Source organism: Melanostigma gelatinosum (assembly GCF_949748355.1).
Source record: "Melanostigma gelatinosum genome assembly, chromosome: 2".
Taxonomy (NCBI): Eukaryota; Metazoa; Chordata; class Actinopteri; order Perciformes; family Zoarcidae; genus Melanostigma; species Melanostigma gelatinosum.
The window spans coordinates 26,673,763-26,697,104 of NC_136635.1; the positions used below are offsets into that span (position 1 = coordinate 26,673,763).

General features: G+C 44.6%; 1 protein-coding gene across 1 annotated transcript in view; it reads right to left on the reverse strand.

Moving 5' to 3' along the window:
- The window catches only part of nav2a (neuron navigator 2a), a gene marked incomplete at its 5' end in the record, with an annotated part of 101,737 nt that overhangs the window by 2,965 nt on the left and 75,430 nt on the right, over positions 1–23,342 (reverse strand). The window contains 27 exons of the mRNA XM_079290654.1: positions 259–459; positions 1,637–1,755; positions 1,852–2,048; positions 2,183–2,254; positions 2,643–2,794; positions 3,537–3,772; positions 3,964–4,141; positions 4,458–4,553; positions 4,669–4,769; positions 5,053–5,239; positions 5,566–5,719; positions 5,826–5,998; positions 7,169–7,177; positions 8,022–8,042; positions 8,210–8,370; positions 8,914–9,037; positions 9,156–9,239; positions 10,584–10,658; positions 11,065–11,088; positions 13,735–13,787; positions 16,410–16,589; positions 16,991–17,151; positions 17,686–17,730; positions 18,475–18,540; positions 19,561–19,835; positions 21,075–21,294; positions 22,504–23,245. Of these exons, the coding sequence (XP_079146780.1) occupies positions 259–459; positions 1,637–1,755; positions 1,852–2,048; positions 2,183–2,254; positions 2,643–2,794; positions 3,537–3,772; positions 3,964–4,141; positions 4,458–4,553; positions 4,669–4,769; positions 5,053–5,239; positions 5,566–5,719; positions 5,826–5,998; positions 7,169–7,177; positions 8,022–8,042; positions 8,210–8,370; positions 8,914–9,037; positions 9,156–9,239; positions 10,584–10,658; positions 11,065–11,088; positions 13,735–13,787; positions 16,410–16,589; positions 16,991–17,151; positions 17,686–17,730; positions 18,475–18,540; positions 19,561–19,835; positions 21,075–21,294; positions 22,504–23,245 (4,106 nt within the window). The remainder of the gene's footprint in view (positions 1–258; positions 460–1,636; positions 1,756–1,851; positions 2,049–2,182; positions 2,255–2,642; positions 2,795–3,536; positions 3,773–3,963; positions 4,142–4,457; positions 4,554–4,668; positions 4,770–5,052; positions 5,240–5,565; positions 5,720–5,825; positions 5,999–7,168; positions 7,178–8,021; positions 8,043–8,209; positions 8,371–8,913; positions 9,038–9,155; positions 9,240–10,583; positions 10,659–11,064; positions 11,089–13,734; positions 13,788–16,409; positions 16,590–16,990; positions 17,152–17,685; positions 17,731–18,474; positions 18,541–19,560; positions 19,836–21,074; positions 21,295–22,503; positions 23,246–23,342) is intronic.

Below are 23,342 nucleotides of genomic sequence, written 5' to 3' on the forward strand. Positions count from 1 at the left end.
CTAGCTGAAGACAAGAACGCTCTGAAGATGTTTCTTTACTTCACAGCTTTAACTTAATTTGAGATAGTTATGTTTGTTTTTGTAATTTTCTTATTTATCATTTTTGAGTTTGACTTGATTTGTTGATTGAGGCGTGTAAAGAGGCCTTGATTGTTTGTACTTGTTATTTTCTCAATAAAATAAAGAAAAGATACTATATATTTGTGCATGACTGCCCTTTCTCAGGCGAATCTGCGCTTCACATGTATTGTTGCTCACCAGTGGGTCTGCGTCGCTGTCGCTCTGTGGTGGCTCTTTCCTGACTCCTTCCCTCGGGGCAGAGTAGCCATCGAACCCCACATCCTCTGGGCGGAGCTGCAGCAGCGGGGGCCAATCAGCCGGAGTGGAGGTGGCTGACCACGGGTAGGTGTCAATCACCCAGGCAGCAGGGTTCTCCCACGCAGCCCTGCGGCCATAGAGCTACAGAGAAGCACAGAATATAGCACTGAAACACACCAGAAGATGCTCTGAGGCACATTTTAAGTTCTGGACGTAATGGCTTGGAGCAGTTTGTAGTTTGAGGTTCAGTTTTTTTGAGTATTGACTGAAGGCCAGTTTTTTGTGGAAATTGCTTTTCCTCTAAAATGGGTGCACTAGGTAAGAAAAAAAATAAAGACAAATCTAAATGACAGCAGGAACACTGAAAGCTGCTCTGAAGCCGCAGTAACACAAGCCGCCTTGTGGTTGTATCCCTCCACCAAAGTTCACATCCACGTCTGTCCAAAATGCCACAGAAAAGTCACAGTATAGTAAGTCACAAAAAATGTCATGAAATATTCATAGTACGTCATTAAAAAAACATGGAAATGTCCTAAACAGACATAATATAGCATGTCAAAAGATGTCACAAAACTGTCTTAATTATTAATTTGACGGTATATTATGTCATACAAATAGAGTTTTATAAAAAAGTCATCAATAAGTCATAGTATAGTAAGTTATTAAAAACTCATAGTATACTGTATCATGTCATGAAAAGTCACAAAACGTTATATTATTGTAAGTTATAAAAAAGTCATAGTATAGTATGTCATAAAAGTAATACGTGACTTATAAGTTTCTTTTTTAAGTTGTGTATTTTAAAAAATAAAGTCACAGTATAGAATGTCAAAGGTGTCCTGAGAACCTGATCATCCCATCGGTCACAGCTGTCTCGGAGGAATAAAACGTGTTTCCATTGCAGCATCTCTACATTGTGATTTCTCTACTGAACTACGCTGACCTACACTCCCACTCTGAGGTTGCATTCTGGTAATTAGCTGCTGCCAAATTAAACCAGATGCTAATTACATGCAGATTAGAAGTACAAATTGAATCCATTTCCCTTTAATGAACACAACCCCGGTCTTCTGAGGGAGCAGATCTGAACGGTTGTATTGTTCTCTGACTCATTACATTTCTACTTCAATCAGCTGGATCCTTTAAAAGTCCCCTCAGGATGTCGAATCAAGTCTCTTTATCATTTAGTTTCATTCTTACAGATAAAAACATCATAAACTGAAATAAAAAATGTAATCCTATGTTCTTTGGCCAGAGCATAATCAGTCCATCGTTTTCTATTTCTAGAGATATCAAGAGAATTATGTGCGTGCGTTACCTGCAGGCCCTCCCGTACGGCCTCCAGCATGTAGGGGATGATGGAGTAATTCCAGAGGTCAGTGAACCAAACCCTGGATCCCTCCACGTCCATGGGACAGGACAAGAAGAGACGAGGTCCTGCACGCCACAGAGCGGGGGAAGTAAGACACTGATTGTTTCTACGCTTTGACGTTTAATAAAGGATCCCAAATCAATGGTGGATCTTTCTCTTACCGATGGTGACGTCAGAGGAGCTGTGTGTCTCCAGGAAGCGGTTGAGGTGGTGCCAAACACGCGGGATCCAGTCGATGATCCTCACCAGCTCCATGTTGCGCGTTCGGCTGCCGAGCTCCGTCTCGATCAGCTTCCGCCGCAAGTAGCGGCCGAGGAAGCCTTTCACCGGCTCCACGTGGTTGGCACACAGCACCCACCTGATCACAAAACAGACATGTATAACTGTTCTTTATCACACAAAACGGTAAAAGCTTCCTCCAGGTTGAAATGCATCTTGTGAATCTCTCAATATGTCAAACACAGTGTGTGGAGGATATCAGCAGCCGTTTACCTGAAGTTGTGGTGAAGCTGCAGGTTGGGGGCAGATGACGTGGCTTGGCTCATGGTGCCGATAATGTAAGGGCTGAAATGAGAGAAACACACTGATTATTATTCCTTCTGTCGGGTCCAACAAGTTGTACAAGTCAGTGGACACGTTGCGTTAAAGTAGAGCCGTTGAGAGGGTGTCACTCTGCTTTGTGGTGTACGTCCTGTAAGCTGTTCTAACAGGGCTCTACCTTCAGGTGACATGACGAGTGACGCGAAACATCTTTTGGTTAACTGCCATACTGTACCAATGTACATACTTTTAACAAATCTGCATATTACCAGTCCTCACTCAGGAGTAATATATTTGAAATTCAACATCATTTTTTAGCATGATTAGGCAGGTACATTAGATGTGTGTGTGTGTGTGTGTGTGTGTGTGTGTGTGTGTGTGTGTGTGTGTGTGTGTGTGTGAGTGAACTGACCAGTGCTGGTAGTTGCAGTTGAAGACGCCGTTGAAGATCTCCCCCAGGGAGCTGACGTGGTGCAGGTTGTCCAGAATGACCACCAGAGGGCTGTCTGCACCCGGGACACCGCTGCACTGTTCAGCCAAACCAGACAAGTATTGACGCAACTCCTATGGGGAGGGAGAGAGAGAGAGAGAGAGAGTGAGAGAGCGAGAGAGAGAGCGAGAGAGAGAGCGAGAGAGAGAGCGAGAGAGAGAGCGAGAGAGAGAGAGCGAGAGAGAGAGCGAGAGAGCGAGAGAGCGAGAGAGAGAGAGAGAGCGAGAGCGAGAGCGAGAGAGAGAGAGAGAGAGAGAGAGAGAGAGAGAGAGAGAGAGAGAGAGAGAGAGAGAGAGAGCCACTAGTTAATCGTCAGTATTTGTTTTTATGTTCTTGGAGCACCAGGGTTTTATACACAAAAGATTTAGATGAGCCTCTTTGCTATGAGGATCTTAATTGTCCTGATGTGTTAAATTAACCACTTGGTGCCCTCATATTACCAAACAGCACCAATGCCAAAATTATATTTGTGTTCAGCATTTCTTTCTGCACATTCCTTTCAAGTCACAATGGCTTTCTCTTACTTCAATTAACGTTTGTAAACTTTTTAAATCGTCGCTTTAACTTCAACTTTCAGCTTAGTGAGGTTTGTTGGTTCTTGATAGATACTTTTGCTTACAGGTCTCATAGTTATGATATGTTGAATTGATGCTGAGTTTCAATACTAGAGAACAGAAAAAGACCAAAGTCTGCTTGGCTGACAAATTTAAAAACGGATCTGCCAGCATGTTTTTAGGACCCACGTAGGATTAACAACCACCAACACTTTGATTGATGCAAGCACAGAGAATATATAATTTGCTTGCGCGCCTTTACCTTGCTGGACTTGTGGTCCACGTTGAAAGTGACGACAGCGTGCGGGGTCAGAGGTCGGCCCTCCAGCAGCAGCAGGTGTCGAGACAGCTGATTGGCCAGGTAGGTCTTTCCTGTACCGCTGGGGCCCGACAGGATGACGCGCCTGTGCTCCTTCAGCAGGGAGACGTAGCGCTGCAGCATCGGCTTCGGGATCAGAGTGTCGAACACCAGCGAGTCCACGTTCTTACTGCTCACACCTGGACACACACACACGACAGGACATTTGTGTCATTTATCTACGTCTGTGTAGGTCTAGTTATTAGAGGAATAAGAAAATAGGACTTTTGCGTCAACAGTTTCTCTCTGGATGAAGTTATCTCATCTTTCTTTTTCAGACTGGTAGAGCAGAGTAATCGTTTGCAGAGTTGGCTTGATGAGGCGTTGGTACCTTTGAGCCGGATGTTGATGGTGTTGCTGTCTCCCACCAGGTAGCCGCAGGGCAGCAGCTCGGGCGTTTGGGCGACCTTGGGGATGCTGGGCCGGTGGATGTCTCCGATGTTGTATCCCTCCACGCTGTCTGAGCTCAGGCCCAGCTGGCTCACCGGGTCCACATGGGTGATGTATTCCTGTTAAGACACAAAGTTTCGGCATTTGAAGGACTTTTTTTGTGAAGTTTCTACAGAGGACACCGGCTATATGGCCTTTTCTGATTCTTAATCTCAATGTTTTTGCTGAACAGAAGCACGTTTAGCTTTTAAGCAACTTTGTGTCATAGAAGGAAACCTGACTGCCAAGACTTTTTCAAGATCCTTAACACTTTAAGATTCCTTTCACAGACTTAAAACTCAGAAACTGTCTTTAAACATGCTGACACGATGCCGAGGTGTTTCTAATAATCCTGTTATCTGATTCTGTATTGCAATAACTCTCGTTTATGTTTACCTTGAAAAGGCGTCGGACGACCCCGTCCAGGACGTCCCACTTGGTTTTACCGCTCACGCCAATGCAACCAATGAGAAAATGACGAGGACGGCCCTCCTGCGATGGGAAACCACAACACGACTGGTTTTAGATACCAAAAAGCCTTCAGGTACATTCACTATCGTAGTGAACAAAAAGACAGTTTGAGTCGTATTTTTCAAACAGGTCTCACCTCTCCCCACTTGCTGTGCTCGTCCAGGCTGACGACCATCTTCACGTGTCGCCCCTCCTTCCTCATCCCTCCGTCTCCGCCGGTGTCGTCCAGCAGCATGTCTGACAGGAAGGCAGAGCAAAGTCAGACGAGGCTTCTAAATTCCCCGTGAACAACGGGAAAGCGTTTCCATGTTTTCTCTGTAAGAGATCAAGTCACTGCAGGAAGCCGACCTACTAACAGCAACTAAGTGTATGTTTTGGAGATATGGATTCGCTATAACATTTAAGTAAAAAAAAAAAATAGGACAATTTTATTATTATGGATGTCTCAACTGTTATCTGCGACATTTGGTTGAAGCCTATTTAGTATCTCACATAAATCTAGCAGGAACCGTGTACGTACCCAGGCTGGTGGACTCGCTGGTGGTGAGGTTGAGGCTGTGCTGGGAGAGGCCCGGCCCCGTTCCCTGAGCCTGGCTGTGTGTGTGATGGGGAGGAGAGGAAGAGATGGAGGCCTGGGAGCCCATCCTGCTGCCCTGATTCTCCACCTTCAGACGGTCATTCTCCGACTTCAGCTTCTCGATCGCCACCTGCACACACACACACACACACACACACACACACAAGAGGAAGTTACAAAAAACAGCAAATAGTCTCCTTTCAAATTTCTTCCAATCAGACCAAATGCAATGTTTAAAACTGTAAAATTGTACATCAACTAATATTAACAATATTAACAATACAAACATCATTCCTCAAAATATAACTGAGCTGAGAGCTTTTTTATTGGGGATAAAAATGTTTGATTTACCCTGTAATGTGAAATTCTCGACGATATAGTTGTGTGTGTGTGTGTGTGTGTGTGTGTGTGTGTGTGTGTGTGTGTGTGTGTGTGTGTGCGCGCTCCCCTGCGGACCTGCATGCGGTTCATGGCCTCCCTGAGCTGGTCCAGCTGATGAGCGGAGCTGAGAGCCTCCAGGCGGATATCAGTGAGTTTCATCTCCTTCTCCCTGAGCTCACTGCGCAGCTGCATCACCGTCTCCGCCTCGCTGTCCAAACACTCAGACAGTCTGTGCACACAAGCAGGACAACATGAGACAATGCGATTCAAGCAGACTTGTTTTCCCAAGACATGCATTTGGACATGTATGTATCGTACATGGTGCATATACGTACAGCGAGTTGGAGTGTGTGTTCCTGAGCATGTGGCTGTGGGCTGTGGAGCCGTTGTGGGGCAGTTTGGGGGAGGACGGCAGCGACGAGTCCGTCATCTCCTCGATGTCGGAGTGAGAAGAGGCCGACTTTGGAGATTTCTTCTTGCTGAACGCTTGTTTGAAGGAGCTTCGCAGCTGCAGGTGGAAAACAGAGAAGGAGAGAGAGAGAAACGGTGAGCAGGCGATGCGATGCACCCAAAAACACGCGGCTGAGAGGGAGAGGAACAGTGTGCCGGGGCAAGTGGAGGAAAACAGCTGTGAAAAAGTGCAAGTGAGTCAAAGGAATTATGGGTAGACTGTCTTATCACCTGAGCTACAGCTCCAAATGTGAGAAGTGAATAGCCACTTGTCATTGTTTTTGTTTTTTTATAATCATAAACAGTGGGAATTAATGTTCAGAAATAAACTGGGTGAAAGTTGTCCTTGAGACAGAATTCAATAGAGACACCTGAACAAGACGATGCGCGTTTGCATTCATCACAGAATTAAACATTTCTTATTTGTTTCTAATCCTGCGTAATTAGCGATGGAGTGTGCATTTTCTCTTGCCGTTCTAAAACTGCAATGTGTTCGAAGATGTACTCATTTAGATTCTGGTGAAAAAAAATCGGAAGAAAAAACACGTGTCAACATCTGATTGTTTTCTCATAGTTTGTGTTTAAAGGAAAAATCCACCGTGTGTACTGTACACTCTTAGCACTGCTTCTACTTCAGTCAGTGATTCCCGACAAGTTGCTCAACAATCCTTTGAGAAATGGCCTCTCTGCTGAAGACAGATTAATGCACAAGCCGTTGCTATACTGCATCCTCACTCTGTTTCTACGGAAGCCCTGCTGGGTAAGTTGAAAAACATTTTTCCACCTGTTTTCATAAACACAGGAGGGAAAACTGTTTAGATCAGACTTGTAAAACGGATCACCAGAATTTGTTTCTTCTCGCTTCGCTCGCTTCCGCAGTTTTATTTTAATGTGGAGGAGAACTTGGTCTCCGTGTCTCTTCTACAATCTTTTGTTGTTTGCATCTTGTTGTCTTCAAACATCTTTTTAGCACTGAACACATCTCAATGTTAGGTCATGCCAAAGAATGCATCCAGAGACACGAGCTACATCTAATACAGTGTTAAAGTATTTTCTGGTGGATTTTTCCTTTGAAAAGCTGGCTCAGGTGTCATAAGAGCAGTGTTCAGGGAGAAGCAGTGTTGGGGAGGAGAGGACAGGAGGAAAAGGACAGAGGTTAGTATCCTAGAAAAGGTGCAGGAGTTGTGCAGCTTTGTTTCTTTCATTGCACACAGCGTACCACTCTTACCTCATAGACCTGCCACATGAAGCGAAGCAAAGGAAGACAGAGAGACAAAACAGCACATGTTCATATGGGTTTGAGGTGCGTAAATGTGTTTATGGAAGGACAGAGATTAAACTAGAGGCCCGTACAGGAATAAAGCTGGTTGTATTTAACCTCCAGGCAGCTAATGCTCCATCACAACCACCATGAAGCGGGGCTTTCATGGTCCACACTGCCCCTATACGCTCCACATCACATACAATGTATGAGCACCTGCATAGAGGAGCCTCCTGTGGGGTCTCATCGACACAAACTCTAAATCCACACGCACACGCACACGCACACACACACACACACACACACACACACACACACACACACACACACACACACACACACACACACACACACACGGGTTGTTTATTATCACTGTGACCTAAAGCAGGAAACTCAACACGAGCTCACATATTTTAACGGCTACCACAAAGCGCCACACTGCTCTTCCTAAAATTCAACATCGGGGTCTGATTCTGACACCGACAGGCGGCTCGCACAACAGCGCTTCAGTCTACGGGACGCCAGAGGGGGACAAAGAAGTTGCGTACGTCATCGTCTCCGATTTGCCCTCCGGTGCACAAAAAAGTCTTTCAAAGACAAAAAGAAAAGCTTTGTAAGTATGTCAAATGTTTTGTTGTAAAATCACGAGGAACAAAGAACTAATGAGCTGACACTCGGGCTAGAAACTATTCTTTAAGACACAACTGCAACTAAATTAAGCCCAGTTTTAACCTAAATGTTATTCGACCTGCAAATCACCAAATAATGTATTCCTTTGTATTCGACGATGAAAATCTAGGAATATCTTAAGTGTCTTCACCTTTTCCCCAGTGAAAGATGCCTAAAGGGGAGAAACCCAAACATGTGACAGCGACACACCCATGAAAATGCACAAAGAGACGAAAACAACAAAGCACCGCGAGTCCCGGCTGGCAGCTTGTTAGTAACTCAGCATCACATAACGAAGTCTTTCATATTTAGTCTTTTTTTAAATTCGCAGCATCTCACCCAGTTTTTCTTGTTCTTCTTCTTGTTTTTCGCGTCGGTGTCCATGTTGGAGCCCACGCTGGAGTGGCTGGTCGCGCTGGCGACGCTGCTGACGCTGTCAGAGGAGTGCTGCCTCCTGATGCGCAGGTCTGGCTGCTGGTTGTGCTGCTGTGGACTGCCGGCTGAGGGGAGACAGCACATGTATGCGTTTGCCAAACATCAGGCTGAAATATGTCTTTCATCAACTTGTCAGTGTGGTCCACTTCTGATATGATAAAGGTTTTCCGTTGACTTCAGGAAAACAGGCTCCACATTTGTGAGGGGAATCTTTTGAATTATTTGTCTGGTGTTTAACAGGTGCAGTGTATTATCCTCCTTTTATGTACCGAAGTACTTCAAACGTTATTGTCTTTGTGCTAACCGACTGTTTTTTCAGCACCACACCAACGACCGCTGTCCCACTCTGTTTGAAGCTCACAACTACAACAATCATTTAAATTTAAATCAATAAAATGTTCAAGTTGCTTTGTGGTTGGGACAGACTGAGGTATCACTGAGTGCAAAGGGACATTTTGTATTTCTACATTCTGATGAGCTATATTTGGTGGAAAAAGACTAGAAACGATTTCCTTTGCATTACAGTAAACAACGTCTAAAATGTTGGCACAAAATTCGAATTGAATATCCCTTCAAATGTCCCTGCTTTGTGTGGTGTTGGTCCGTACCTGTCCTGTCCCTTCTAGGCGTGAGTTCAGGTGTGTTGATTACTCCGTTGATGGCAGCCTGAGCAACAGCGTTCTGCTTCTTCAGCAGCTCGATGGTCTTCCTCAACTCGTTCAGCTCAGAGTCCTACACGCAGGAAAGGACAAGCGTATCGAACCAATACATCGTCTGCAGTGACGTTGAATGTGCACTTTAATTAGTGTACAGCACAGTCTCTTATAAAACAAGAGGAGCTGTTTTTTACCTTCTGCTCCGCCGTCAAGGTGAGACTCTTCAGTCGGATGGTCATGTTGCCCAGACTCTGTTCAAACGCTGCCACAAGGTGAGCCTGCAGGAGGAAAACACAGGATGTGCAGCATGTCTGTAGAGCTCAAACCTCCTCCTCATTAGACGTGAATGTTTGTCATTCATCTTCCAGGTGGGACTAGCATCCAACACTCATAATTCATCGTCTGTCTGCGGCGTGTAATCAAATATTTGAACGGCCAAAGCCCCTCCCTCACACCCAACATCCCGCCTTAATGACCCCCCCCCCCCCCCCAACCCACTACCAACTTCCTCTGCCTGCGTTTTCTTTCAACACCCACACCACACCTTCTTGTGTCCATGCGTCGTTAGCTGTAAACCTTCAGTCCACGTCTGCGACTGTCCCTCAGCAGTGCGCTGGGAGCTGACTCTGTGCGGTAATCGAACACCGCTGCCTTCCTTCCATATCTCTCATCCACAGTCAAACCACCAGCGTGCACTGACTCAGGAAGCAGGTTACAAGCGGAGCGTGGAGAGACTTGTGCAATACAGAAGGCCGGGTGGCAGAAAGAATCGTGTCTGGAGACGCTTTAAGAGATCTTCAGATGTGAAATTACACCTTCCGGGAGTAAAACGCTCGGTGGGAGCTTTCTGTTCGGCATTTGATGAATATCATAAAATGTTCTTTCGTGTGATCCGGAATTGTTTAGGTGCCAAATTTAGTTTTTTAAGTTGAGTTTGTCTTTTGATAAGACTACATAAAATTCTGTCTGCTTTAGGTCATAGAATATTTTCTTAAATTATTCAAATAAATAAATATTTTGATTACTATTTTCATTCACTTTCGAACGCATATAATTACATTAAAGTTGGTTGTGCGTTTCTATCTGAAAGAAAGAAACACACCATTGTTTTAGTGATTTCTTTCTGCTTTTCTGTATTTTACTACACGAGCACCGTGGCTCGAGGAAGGGCCGTCGACGTAGTTAGTATTTTCACTCAAAGCATCCCTTTGCCAAAATACATCATCAGAGCATCATGGCAGCAGAATACACACTTTCCTATCATATTGCACTGATCACAAATTGATGGGAAAACATCTTTGACGTGCCTCAAAACTGAGTTTAAAATAAAATACACTTATGTAATGCCCATAGTCCAAAACCTACGAACTAATATTCTCTATTTGTTCTGTAATAAATACCTCAATAATACATTTATATTAAATCATTTTAAATCTTGTGGCAAAGGGTGCACAGCTTTTTTTGACAATAACCACAAAATGTGTTTTTTTTAATGCGTATATTAGCGATTAAATGTGTGGCACAATAAACACTGGAAGGAGACAATATACATGTCCAACTAAGTTTGCTTTGGAGTGTGTGTGTGTGTGTGTGTGTACGTGTTTGCGTGCTTGCTAACTTACATTGGCACTCAGCTGCGTCGTCAGAGCGGAAACTTTTTCCTGCGAGGCGTCCAGCTCCCGACGCAGCTTGCGGATCTGAGGATGTGAAAAGAGCACGACATCAAAAAGCACCAAGACAAAAAGCATACATGCCTGCATCATAAAAGTATGCGATGCCAAACACACACATACGCATCCACACACATGAAGGAAACAAAAAGAATGCAACAAAACCAACGAGGGAGGCTCCCAGATTGGATTGCTATGTTCAGGTGAAGAGATGAAACACGGTGGATGCATAAAAGAGCACATACAGGTGTACACAGGTGTTCGGAGGGGAACAAGAGCCTGTTACAGGGTCAGTCACAACACAGTTACACATGTAACTAGATACAACTGCGAAAACGCCCCCATGTTCCGACATGTCCAGCCACTGCACACAGAAAATGAAAGAGCAGAGAAAGCTACGTGATAGAAGTGCTGTGGGCGGGCTGACACTTACCTCCGACTGAGACTTCTCCTCATTCTGTAAAAACAAACATCACAGGAAGAGAAAATCATTCGAGGACGTACTGACGAATTCTGACGAGCTTTAATGACTAAAGAGCAGCAGCTGAAGCTGCCGGAGGTCAGACCATGCACATGTCCTGTTTGATTTACTAGCTCTATGGAGACAAGATGTATAAACGGTGAAGGAGATTGTCTGGTGTAATATGTCTGGAAAGCAGAGATATCGCCCTGAAGGCTTTTCACTCATCAGTGCGAGTGTGTGTGTGCGAGTGTGTGTGTGCGAGAGAGAGAGAGAATCCCATTGTCTCCAAAGGCTGCACACAGCACAATCGTATGAAAAGACAGGTCGCCAAACATATACAGAGTGAGAGCTGGCAAAACAAGACGCTCGCATGACCACAACACACCCTGCTGATGCTGCTGCTGCTCACCAAAACAGTGAAACATGCAACACCCACATTTACATGTACACAAGCTGCACCGGGCTCCGAAACTGCACCAGGAAACGTTTTTTCTCTGAACCTGACTGGAACCGTTTTCACAGCTTCTTTACGTTGAGTGGTCAACTGAAATGTACAGACTCAAAACTGGTTCAACTGCAGCTAAAATTCAGTTGGACGTCTTTAATGTGCATCATTTTAAAGAGGTTGTCTTTGGCGCCATCAAGCGGTGGTAGTGTAAAGAAACAACACAATCTCTTTTCGTGCAAAAACCTGACATCAGGACAATTTGGAACGATTATTACGTAAAAATCTATAGATTTAATGATTTATTTATTTTTCAAGAATGTAATACGTTTCTCTGTTATGATATTTAAAGCATTAAAATCGCAGCAGACAAATATTTGCTATGGAGGAGTTATGTCTCTGTCAGACTGTTAGCGCTCTTAGCACGTTAGCTGGCTCAGCCGTCCCCATGTTGAGTCATGCAGAAACAATAGAAATGCTCTGAACTATAGATTCATTTTAACTGTGCACTCTCCAAAGAGGTTGTATTCTTGGTCTGCTTGTTTGTTTTATGAGCAGAATATCTGAAAGCAGGATTTTCTTTTCTTACATTTTCAATTAACAAACACATCTGATTCATTTATCCAACATTCACCACATGCATTGTAATGCAGACACATTTTGTCATTTTCTGACATTGGAATAACACATTTAGAGAATTGTGCAGTCTTGGTAAAAGTGTGTGCTCTCTGCGTGCTTTTCTGTGAAAGAAAATGTCTTTAATCCACAGTCTTTTATATTGTTAAAGCGTGTGGGAGTTCTAAACACAGTACTTGTGTTGTGACAGAGGCAACAAAGCAGAACAACAAATAATTATGATTTTCTTTTCACGTGGTTACACCTCCCAACAGGTTTCAACAGCCTCATGCGTCCGTGCAGGTATTGCAGTGTGTAAAGTGCATGTGTTCTGTGGCACGAGTGGATGCTTTACTAAGTGGCATCTGTCCACACACGATCTACACACCCAAACACAGCAATCAATCACGCACGCACATGACCAGTTGATCCTAGACACACAAACAGAGTAGCCTGTCTTGGAAACGCAGACAAAACACAGATATCTCCTTCTGATGGAAAATCCTGTACCAGGACTTCACAAAGCAGTTGCATTGACGATCAACATCACGGCAGCTAAACAAAAGTGTTTCAACCAAAAAAAACAGGAATCCGAAGTCAGAAAAAAATTCGAAACAAATGAAATTGTTGCTGTGTTGTCGATTTTCTGTTGTTGTTGTGAAGCATTTATTGGCACATTAATTCACAGCCTCACTCAGACATGTCAGATTTATGTTCGCTTTCAGCTGTATCTAAGTCCAACAGACCAACAATAGAAGTGCTCCTCCTCTCTACAGTCCTCCTCCTCAGCCCTACCGTTTGTTGCCAGGATGTGACGGTGCCCGTCAGGGATAAAGTCGCCATCATTTTTGCCTCCACTCTCTTCCCCCCTCTGATTTCAAACCTGTGACTCTCCGGCTCAGAGGACCAGCCAGTGCCGAGCAGAGATTCAATGTCTGAGAGTTTCTCTGCTACACCTGCCCAGGTGAGTAAACCAGCCCACAGAGGGAGGAGGAGCTATGCTGGGAAACCTAGGCTCTGATTGGCTACTGTGTGAACACGAGGGCCTGTCCCACGTTAGACTACAGCCAGACCTTTTTCTCACAGGGTGTTAGCGTCAGATCTCTGGATGGATAAGAGGTAAATGTGTAACTGCGCATTTGCCAACTCAAATACTCAATATTTCATAATCCCATACGCAAAAGCAGAAACTGGCTGCTCCGGTTTCCACATGAATTGTGTATAGACTTGCTGCTTTGCAAAGATAAAAAAAACAACGAAATAATGCAATTACAGAGAACCGTGATTTGTTTTTTCTATTATTCAGGATTGATTAATGAGGCTGATCTTGTTATAGAACATAGATCTGCACTTTTGAGGCTGACATCAATATCAATACTTGAGTCTAAATATCTATATCGTTTTTAAAACATGTTTTATTTTGTTGTTGTATTTTACTGTTGAAAATGTTTTTTGCCATTGGTCTTTAGTGGACAAACGATGTAATGGCAAAACAAAATGTCCCCAAAAAGTAATGTAAAAAAAAAAGAAAAAAGCTTAAATCTAGACTTAAAGGAAGTCTTGATGTTTTTTGTACTCACCGTGGAGTAAATGGAAGAAGTGCTGGAGACCAGAGACAGGGACGATCCATGAACTGAAGACACAAAAACCACAAGCAAAAGTAGGGATTAGAAAGTACATAAGTACACACAACAGCCCCATAATTATCAACAGACCCCCCACACAAACCACCCCGACTCCACGACCCGCCTCCTCCTGAGCATAATGACTGCAGCTCTGCAGTGACAACGGTAAAACTCCTACACGTTACAGTCGGACTGTGGCGCAACTAATGACAGCCTGAGCATGACTCTGCTAATGACTCAGCCACGGATCACACATGAGAGGCCCGGGACACAACGCCCGGCACTGTTTCCTGCCTGGGAGCAGATCAGAACGGATCAGCAGAGTGATGCCATCACCCACACGGAGAGGTTGGGCTGATCCCAGCAGATTCATTCATTCATTCACCTCACAGAGGGAACAGTTTACTGGGGACTCACTTTTATCTTAGTTCGGTCCAGACAGCAAAGTGTGCTGGGAGCCACATGAAAAGGAGAATATTAATAGATTCACTGCTGCCTGGTTTGAATCGTACCAATCAGTGTGTGTAGGATATTAGTTTGTTCTGTTTGACCTTTTATTGAAGGAGCATGTGTACATGTTGCTGTTTGTGTTGGCATTGAGAATTTTAACCTGAGTCGGCAAAAACATTGTGCAAAAAAGTCAGCACGACTATTGCACAACATTGATCTGTGAGAAAAATCATCTTGAAAAGTTTTGTTTTTATCCACGGTAACGTAGATATTGTGCACACGACTGTCTCACAATAAGAGAATGGGAACAGAAAGGTGGTGAAAATGACTAATGTAAAGCATTACTCTTGTTTTTATACTTTTTGAGCATCTATCGCTAAGAGATAAATATCTAAACTGTCTTTCTACAGATAAGGAGAAGGTGATCATATGTATAAAGGTGAGTGGGAGGGTCAGGGTGGAGGGGATGAAGTGACAGAGCTGACAAAGTGTTGGGTGGATGATGTGACTTTTGTCCTGTCAATCCAACAACGGTCGAGTAACTCTACACCTCGGCAACATACGAATATACACATGAACCGCATGTCCTTGGCGGTCCTACACGTTGTGTTCCAACACACAAACAAAGAGAGAGAAAGTAGCGCTGGAGGTTTCCAGTGTGTCATCACGTCTCTCTCACTGTGATCCCTGTAATTATCTCCTCTTCTGAAAGGGAAAGACAGACTCATGGAGCTGGGAAAAGAGAGTCAGATATGCTACTGGGGGCGCAATTATAATAAGTTTGTGTATGTGTTATTGTGCAAGTACACATTAGGTGTGTGCTACCTGTGCATTTGTACAATAGTTTCACAATACTAGGAAAAGCTCAGGTAACTTCGACTTCAATCAGTTTATCACATTTTCTTTTTAATTCTATTTAACCCTTATTTTGCCGGGATAATCCCATGAAGATTTTGAATCTCAACTCAAAGGGAGTCCTGGCCAAGACGGCAGCGCAAAATATTCAAACAAGCACCACAAAAAAACACAAATAACAGTCTTCAAAAACAAAAGAGCAAATGGCGTCAACCAAAGAATTGTCATTCAGTGTTAAGACACTGAATGACAATTCTTCCTGCTTTTTAAATATTGCATGCTTACTAAATAATATAGTTTAAAGTATCTCTGTAGCGCACACCAAGATGAGGATAAAAAACGCTTTAAAAGCACTTTTAAAGGCTCTCATTTGTTTAATTTGAAGGATTTTGTTGTTTGTAATATTACTCTGTATTTCTGTTGCTTCTTTTTGATTGTTCCTACAATGATGAAGCGTTTTCTTGGTCATGAATAACCTCTTTACTGTCTCTCTCACTCTGCACCTGTCCTATACACTACTACAGCCTATACTCGGATAAAAACATCACGGTGATGATGAATAGCATCATGTACAGGCTCAACTGATTCTGAGAGGGTGTTTTATTCAGAATCATGTAAAGAAAACTAAGCTTTCAAGTTTTTAAAGAACATGCACACAGCTGATTCCCCCGAGGCTCATTTACAAAACCAGTTTCAGCGTCACTGGATTTGCTCTCCAACTCTTTGTCCGTCTCTCATGTTGCTCCCTCCTCTGTATTGATTTGTCTCCCCTTCACTGTGGCCAACTGTGGCTGCGTAACATTATTGAAGTGTTTAAGGCCGGATTCTTTCATTAAGGAAACCATTTTCAACACAATACTACGCCCACCTCACTCACAGTCGTGGTTTGTTCCACTGAATTAAAGTTCGGTGTTTCTACAGCCCTGAGGATTGAGCAGACTCCAAGTGGAGCTACCTCGTCTGAGCGGGGAGTCTGCCTGCTGGTGGGAAAAGCGCAGCTGGGTACTTTTCCCAATAAACAAGCTTATGAGAAAAACAAAGCCGCACCAAAAGCTGATTATGGATTTCTAAAGGGGATGGAGGGCTTTTCTTAGAGGGGCGGTTGTAATCCTTCCTAATGTTCTCTAAACAAATGGAAAAATACTTATTTCGGCACGGGGGTGTGTATTAAGGAAGGGGAGGCTTCAGACTCATAGAGAGATGGCGGTATGCAGGATTACAATTTAATTACAGATCACACCAAAATGACCAGGACCCACACAGATTCACTGGATATTCAATACACTTGTCTCATATCCATCCATCTTCCTCATGTCTCCTCTTACCTTCCTCAAAGCCGTCTCTGAAGGAGCCCGATCGGCTCATGGTGCGAGTCTTCTCGTCAAGCGACATGCAGGAGTTTCTCAGACGGTTGTCGCTGGGGTCAAAGGAGACTTCCTGATTGGTCAGGCTGTTATTGCGCAGGCCGGTGAGGGTGATCTGAGCTGCCGAGGTGGGGCTGGATGCTGTGAGAAAGATATATGAAATAACATAAGCCGAGCAAGGACGTCTATAAAATGTCAGAAAACTGTGAAAAAATGCCTCTAAATTGCTGGTTTTGTCCAAAACTGAGTTTATGATGCTATGAAACAGAGAAAAGCAGCACCTCCTCACATTTGAGCGGCTGAATCCAGAGAATGTTTGGCAACTTCCTGCACATCCACTGATAATATTAAGTGTTATGATATCAAACAGAAGCTGAATCAAGTTTCACTCAGTTGAAAAACTGCCAACCCCTCATTGTCAACAGCTTGATGGCAATACAGTTTGACTTTAGAGTTCTAACATTTTGTCAACTAACAGAGATCAAATGTAGCCTACTGTGTGATTAAAGTAAAAACACAAGCGGTGCTGGGTTTTGGCGTACCGAGCTGTCCGAAGTTGAAGCGGGTGCCAGAGGGGGAGGTGAGGCTGGAGCTGGGGGAGAACGGGGAGTTACTGGCTGATTCCTGCAGCCCGCTGGTGGAGTGGGAGCGCAGCCAATCACGGGCCTCCTCGTGGCCTCGCAGCTGTGGGGACGGGCCGTACCTACAGGAAGTCAAAGAGAAGATTAAAGAGGAAGCGATAACGCAAAAAGTGTGGATTTTGTTGCAGGACAAGATGATCTGGATTCAGATTTTTCTGACTTTTTACAATCAGTGGGTGGATTTTTTCTTAAGCAGCCAGATTAGTAGCCAGGATCAAACAGGATGGATCAGACGCCAAACCAAGGATTTACAACACCATGAACATAAGACTGATTCTCAGCTGAGACCAATAGAAACTCGGGAAGAAAAGCAGAAAAGAAGCCAAAGAATATTTGACCCCCAAAATCAGGCCCGCTACACAGCACAACACAGTTATAGCTCTATACCACGACAAAGTGACATGCCTCGTCACAGAAGCACAACACAACAACACATGTGCCAAACAAAAACGTCAAAAGCATTTTTTTATTTTAAAGTGTGAGCACCAGCCTCAGAGAGTGAATGTAGACGCAGAAATACAAGACAAGATAGAAGACAATTTGGTGAACCAGTGTGTAAAAGCGCAGCATCTCCCAGCAGGAGGTGAGGTCAGTACCTGAGTCCTTTCTTAGGCAGAGTGTTTCTACCACAGTGTGGCCCTCTGTGGGAGAGAAACACTTTAGAGGAGGAAGGCAAAGGAGGCAAGGAAACATGTGTCTGTGTCGACTAGACTACCTAACACTATTTTTAACCTGCAAAGATATTGTTCTTATCAACAAACTTACGCACTGCAAAATAAATCTCGACCTCGATCTAATTTTTGACTTTTACTCCAGGCCTAAAACAACTGTAAAAACTCTCAACTTGCTCCAAGAATGTTCTTGAAAGAAAAAGACTTAAGGAAAAAAGAAAATTTACACTGGACTATAGAAAATGACTGAAACAGTTTCATTTGTCTCTTCCTACTGGCGGCATATTGTAATTTTCTCAGGGTTCAGGAATGATGAAACCTTAAGATAGAGACTTTTGCAGTGTAAAATCAATAAAAACATCCTGTGCCCATGCTGTTGGGTAAATGTGCACATACAAACTCTACCACAAGGCGGCAGTAAGTGAACACGGACGACTACACAGAACCAGTGAAGGTGCCAACATCCACACAGACAACCTCACATTTACACTCTCACAAATATCTTTTCATACAGGAACTAGAGGTCCTCAAAATAACCACACGCTACCACACAGAGCGCTAATCTCCACATTGAAAAGAAAACACAAAACTACGTCACAAAGCGTCTCTCTGTGGTTCTCTGTGATGCTCTCTGTGTGGCAGCAGGTGGTGGTTTAGTGGGAACCTCCACTGCTGTTTCACCAGAAGCCTAACACTGCACTCGGGCACGTTTACCTGTCCTGCTTCCGAGGCAGCGTGTTTCGGCTGAATAAAGGGCTAGCGGACGGGGAGGAGAGTGGACTGATGGAAGACAGGAGGGAAAACGCACAACAGACACAGAGAAAGAAAGTTTTAGAGAGTAAAGATCATCCTTCAGAACAGAGATCAACTGCGAGATTCAATGACGTTAATAAGAAAACTCAGTGAGGAGGGTGATGTCATATCCTCAAAGCTTCCGCTAATGCTGTTAAGTTTCCTCTGAGACATTCCTGTCACATTACGCAGTCGACCTGTCGGGATGGAATCCGCTACAATGACCACAATTACTGTTTAATCGACGGAGGACGCCACAGGATTAAGTTCCCGTGCTCGAGTGCGGACAGAACGAGAACAAGAAGCGACACCTCGCCACGACGGATGCTTTCTGCATCGTCTCCATTCTGGAGACATTAAAAGGAATTCATGTCAGAACTGGGCAGGATTTCAAAATGGTCAATGTTGGAAGAAGTGTTTGAATCCTTAAGTGACAGTATCAATGTCAAAAAGTAGAAAAAAAAAAAGATATACTTATACATTATAAGTAAAAGTCATGCATTCCAAAAGTAAAGTACACTTGTTTGATCAGCAAAATGCATTATATCATATATCCTTATACTGTATTATGAAGCAACATTTGAATGTTTTTGCTGGTCGAGGTGAAGCCACTCTTAACTACTTACTAAACTGATCATATGTTTTGTATGTAAAACTTTAACCTGCACAGTAACAAGTCATATTAATTAAGCAATGAACTCGAAGTATTAAAGAAACACGATGTGACTTCTAAAAGAAGAAATAGAGCACTTTAACACAAGTTAAGCTCATCAGCAATAAAATGCACCCTTGCTCAGTTCAATGAACTTACAGGTCTTGTTTGTATGACCAGTAGCTTATGGTGGCTAATGGCTAACACATTGTATTTAAGGAACCAAGAAACCACCTCATATACCACACTGATGAAGGCAAGATGCTACACTGGAAAACAGATCACAGACTTTGATGTTATTTTTGGAAAAGGAAAAAAAGGTTTGAGAATAAATGGGACATTCTGTGTGTCCTCACCTCTCAGACATGCCGGTCTTGGCGCTGCCGGTGCGTCCCAGAGCGGACAGGGTGTCCTCTCTGTGGGCGCCATGGCCGCCGCTGCCCAGGCTCATGTCGATGGACTCGCTGCTGGTGTGCATGCTGCTGACGGAGGGGTATCCCATGCTGCCCGCCCCGCCGTGCCCGCCCAGCGTGCTCTCCCTGCTCTGGGCGGAGGAGCTGCTGAAGGTGGTGCCCCACGTCAGGCTGTTGGAGGGGCCGGTGGAGGAGTAGACTGAGCCGGGACTGGAGGCCTGTGGAGGGGCGGAGAGGATGTTATAGTTTTAAAGACCAGTGGAAGTCTGCGTCTAGCACCGAAACAATACAACAACAAAAAAATCAAACAATATCTGAAGTAATTCTTCCAATCAGGCAAAAGTCCTACAAATTCCCTTAAATGTGTTGCTTTTCTCAGTTTCTCTGATGCATTTTCTCTCTCATTTGATGTTCTATTTGTTTTAAGGTCACTGACTATTTCAACTTTTGAACCGAAGCTTATCGTTTGTAAAGACACGACGGCTGCTGACAAACAATGGCCTGTGAGTCACTTTATGATTGAGACTTCTGATTAAGTCCGATGAATCAGGAGGTGACGGTGAGTTCATGACTGAGCAGGCTCAGGCTTTGCTGCTCTGTTGTAATACGTAGCCTACAGTTAACCAAACAACAAAATCATCCTCCTGTCCCGGCCAAAGCCCCGTCATCAGCTGCCAAACACCTTCAACACACACATCATCTCTAAGCTCCAAGGTAAATAATAATTTCTAATCTGAAACCCAAACGTATCCTTCTGGTGTGACAGTGGACCACAAACCCCGGAGCTAACGTGTTAAAGTGACTGTAGCTCCAAAGTTAAAGGGACAGTTCACCACAAACTCAAATATATATAGTTTTCTCTTACCTGTAAGTTCATCACAACAACAACAAAAAAAGAATATTGATTGGAGCTGCTTCAGCAAATCACATAAGTTATTACAATTTACAAAGGACGAAATAAATGTAGTTGGTATTTGCAGTCTTGACGAAAGACATTTCCGCCACTAGCACAGCTAAAAGTTACTCGAATGCAACTCCAAAATAAACTCCCAAAAAAAGAAAAGTTGCTTCCCCTCCTTTGATGGTTAGTAATGGGTGGCGGGCAGTCGGAGAGCGGGTTCTGCTAAAAATAGCAGCGTAACTAATGAATAAGCAGCTGCTCTCGTGACTCAGTTGTAAGGATGAACCACGCTACTTCAGCCATTTTAAAAGGAAATATATTTGATTTTTAAAACTCATGAATTCAAAAGACAAAGAAAAAACAAAAACACCTTTTTAACTTTTCTACATTGTTTCTGCAAAAGCTTCATCGTACAACTGTTGTCATTAATTACATGTAAACTCTTGTGGAGAGCGAGTGGAGGATTTTGTTGTCTATGCTCTCATAATTCTCCAGAGTATGTTGACTGACAGATTGATCCATTGTCTCCATTATTTGTTTACATGTTCTTGCTCACCTGCTCGCTGCCCAGCGTCCCCATCCCTATTCCCTGCACTCTGCCTCCAAACAGGGGGCTGCTGGTCTCGCTTTCCACGCCCCCCAGGCCTCCGTCGGGGGACTCCAGCACTGTGCCCACATGGTTCATGGTGGCGTGGGGGTTGGAGATAACAGTGGAGTTCTTCATGTTTTCAGCCGTGGTGACCGGAGCCTGTTTACAGGGCTTCCCACCAAACAATCTGTGGAAAACCAGGGAGGGAAGGAAGGGTGTGAACTAAAGTATTAAAAGAGCAGGATGCCATTTCCTCATATCCTTTTTGGTCCTATGAATTTCAAAAAATCACATAATCGATTAATAAAGGGTGGACTGTCGACGTGTGAGCATAATAGAGAATATGATGCTATAAAAAGTCCATCTATTAGTGTCTACATCTCCATGTTTTGCAGTGCATGTTGTACATAATAACATTCATGCTGAATTATTCTACATTGCTTTTAGATAAAGTTTTCAGGTCTTGAAGTTGCTTGAAGCTATCTTTTTTTTGAGTATCACTGTAAATTTAAAACTGATGCTGTTGCAAGGTCATGAGGTTGTAAAAATCATTGGTATTCACCCTTCAGGGATTATGAATATTAACAGCAAATTAAACAACAAATTTCATGGAAATATTCATCGCTGTTCTGGATCAAAGAAGCGGAGAAGCAAGCTGGCTGAGTGTGCCACCCTGAAGGTCCCGCCGCTAACAGGACAAAAACCCAGTGTTATTCTTTACTTTGCAGCCAGGAGAGGTAGAGTGAGTGCTCAGATCTGAGTCTCACGCACACGCACACACACACACACACACACACACACACACACACACACACACACACACACACACACACACACACACACACACACACACACACCTCTCTCCTGGTTCTCTACTAATCCTGGGTTACAGCTAAATGGCAGACTATGACGACTGGAGCCGCGGTGGGCTATAATGGCAGCACACAGTCTCCTTGAAGAGTTATCACTCCCTCACATTAATGAGGGCAGAGCACTGAGGTAAGACTCAGCTCCCATTACCCAGCACCACACCCTCCCTTCTCCAGCCTTCCCCCCCGCACCGGCAAGGCTGAGGCTTGGCAGCTGATCAGCCCGGCTCAGAGCCTGCCTTTCACAATGGCCTGATTTAACCTCACTGAGAGTCTATATGTGTGTGTGTGTGAAACAAGCCCTCACGTGTGATCATTACTCACCACTGTTTATCCTTGACTGTGACTATTAACTTTTCAAATTACCTTCTCTCTCTCTCTCTGTGTTTGTGCTTTAGGTACATTCAAGCCCATACAAGAAGGCCCCACTCAGTATGGCTCATCAGTTAGCCGTCATTATGTCTGCAGGATCACTGACAATACAAATTATATTCTGTGTGTTTGTGTGTGTGTGTGTGTGTGCTCACCTGCGCAGTGTGGGTGAAGAAACCTGCTGTCTTCCTGTCAGGGGAACGGTCGCTGCTCCTCCACTCTGCATCCCGACTCCGCTCCTGAGGTTGTCGATCTCAGAGACGCCCTTCTCCCGATCCGTCTGATTGGCCAGCAGGCCTCCCGCGCCGCTGGCCTTGGTCATGCCGATTGAGTTTTTCCCGTGAGTCGTGACGGAGAGCACGGCGGCCTCGATGCTGCTGGTGGAGGAGCGGTTTCCGTTGCGGGCGGCTGCTCCCGAGCGGCTTGGCCTCGGCAGGCTGCGGTACTGCAGCGTGGAGCGGGAGCTCATGGGGAGGAACCCGTCGTCGTGGTGGCCCAGCATCGACGCGCCATCCTGCCCGCCGGCCTTCAACCCTCCTGCAAGTGAGCGTGCCCCAGATTTGGGCATCTTCCCCAGGGTGGCTGAGCCACTTGTGATGGTGGCGCCGCTGGCAGTAACCATTGTCACCATCCCGTGGCCCTGCTTCTTGAAGCCGAAGGTGCTGGTAGGGGTGCGCGAGGTGTGCGAGGTGTGCGAGGTGAGCGTATGTGTCTGCGAGTGGGGGTCTGAAACGGTGTGCGTGAGGACGTTCGTCGTCGATGTGCGGCTGGTGGGGATCGTCTGTTTCTTGGCCTCATCGCCGCTGCTGCGTCCTGCGTCCGAGGGCGAGCGGTGAAGGCCGTTAGGACGAGGAGAGAGACGACCCTTTTCTGACACCTTGACGTCATCCGTCTTACCTGCAGGACACACGGTACAAGACATCAGTGGGGTGTGTGGGTGCTACCGTTTCATGATTTCACACTCACAGAACTAAACTGACAGCTTTTTAAGAGC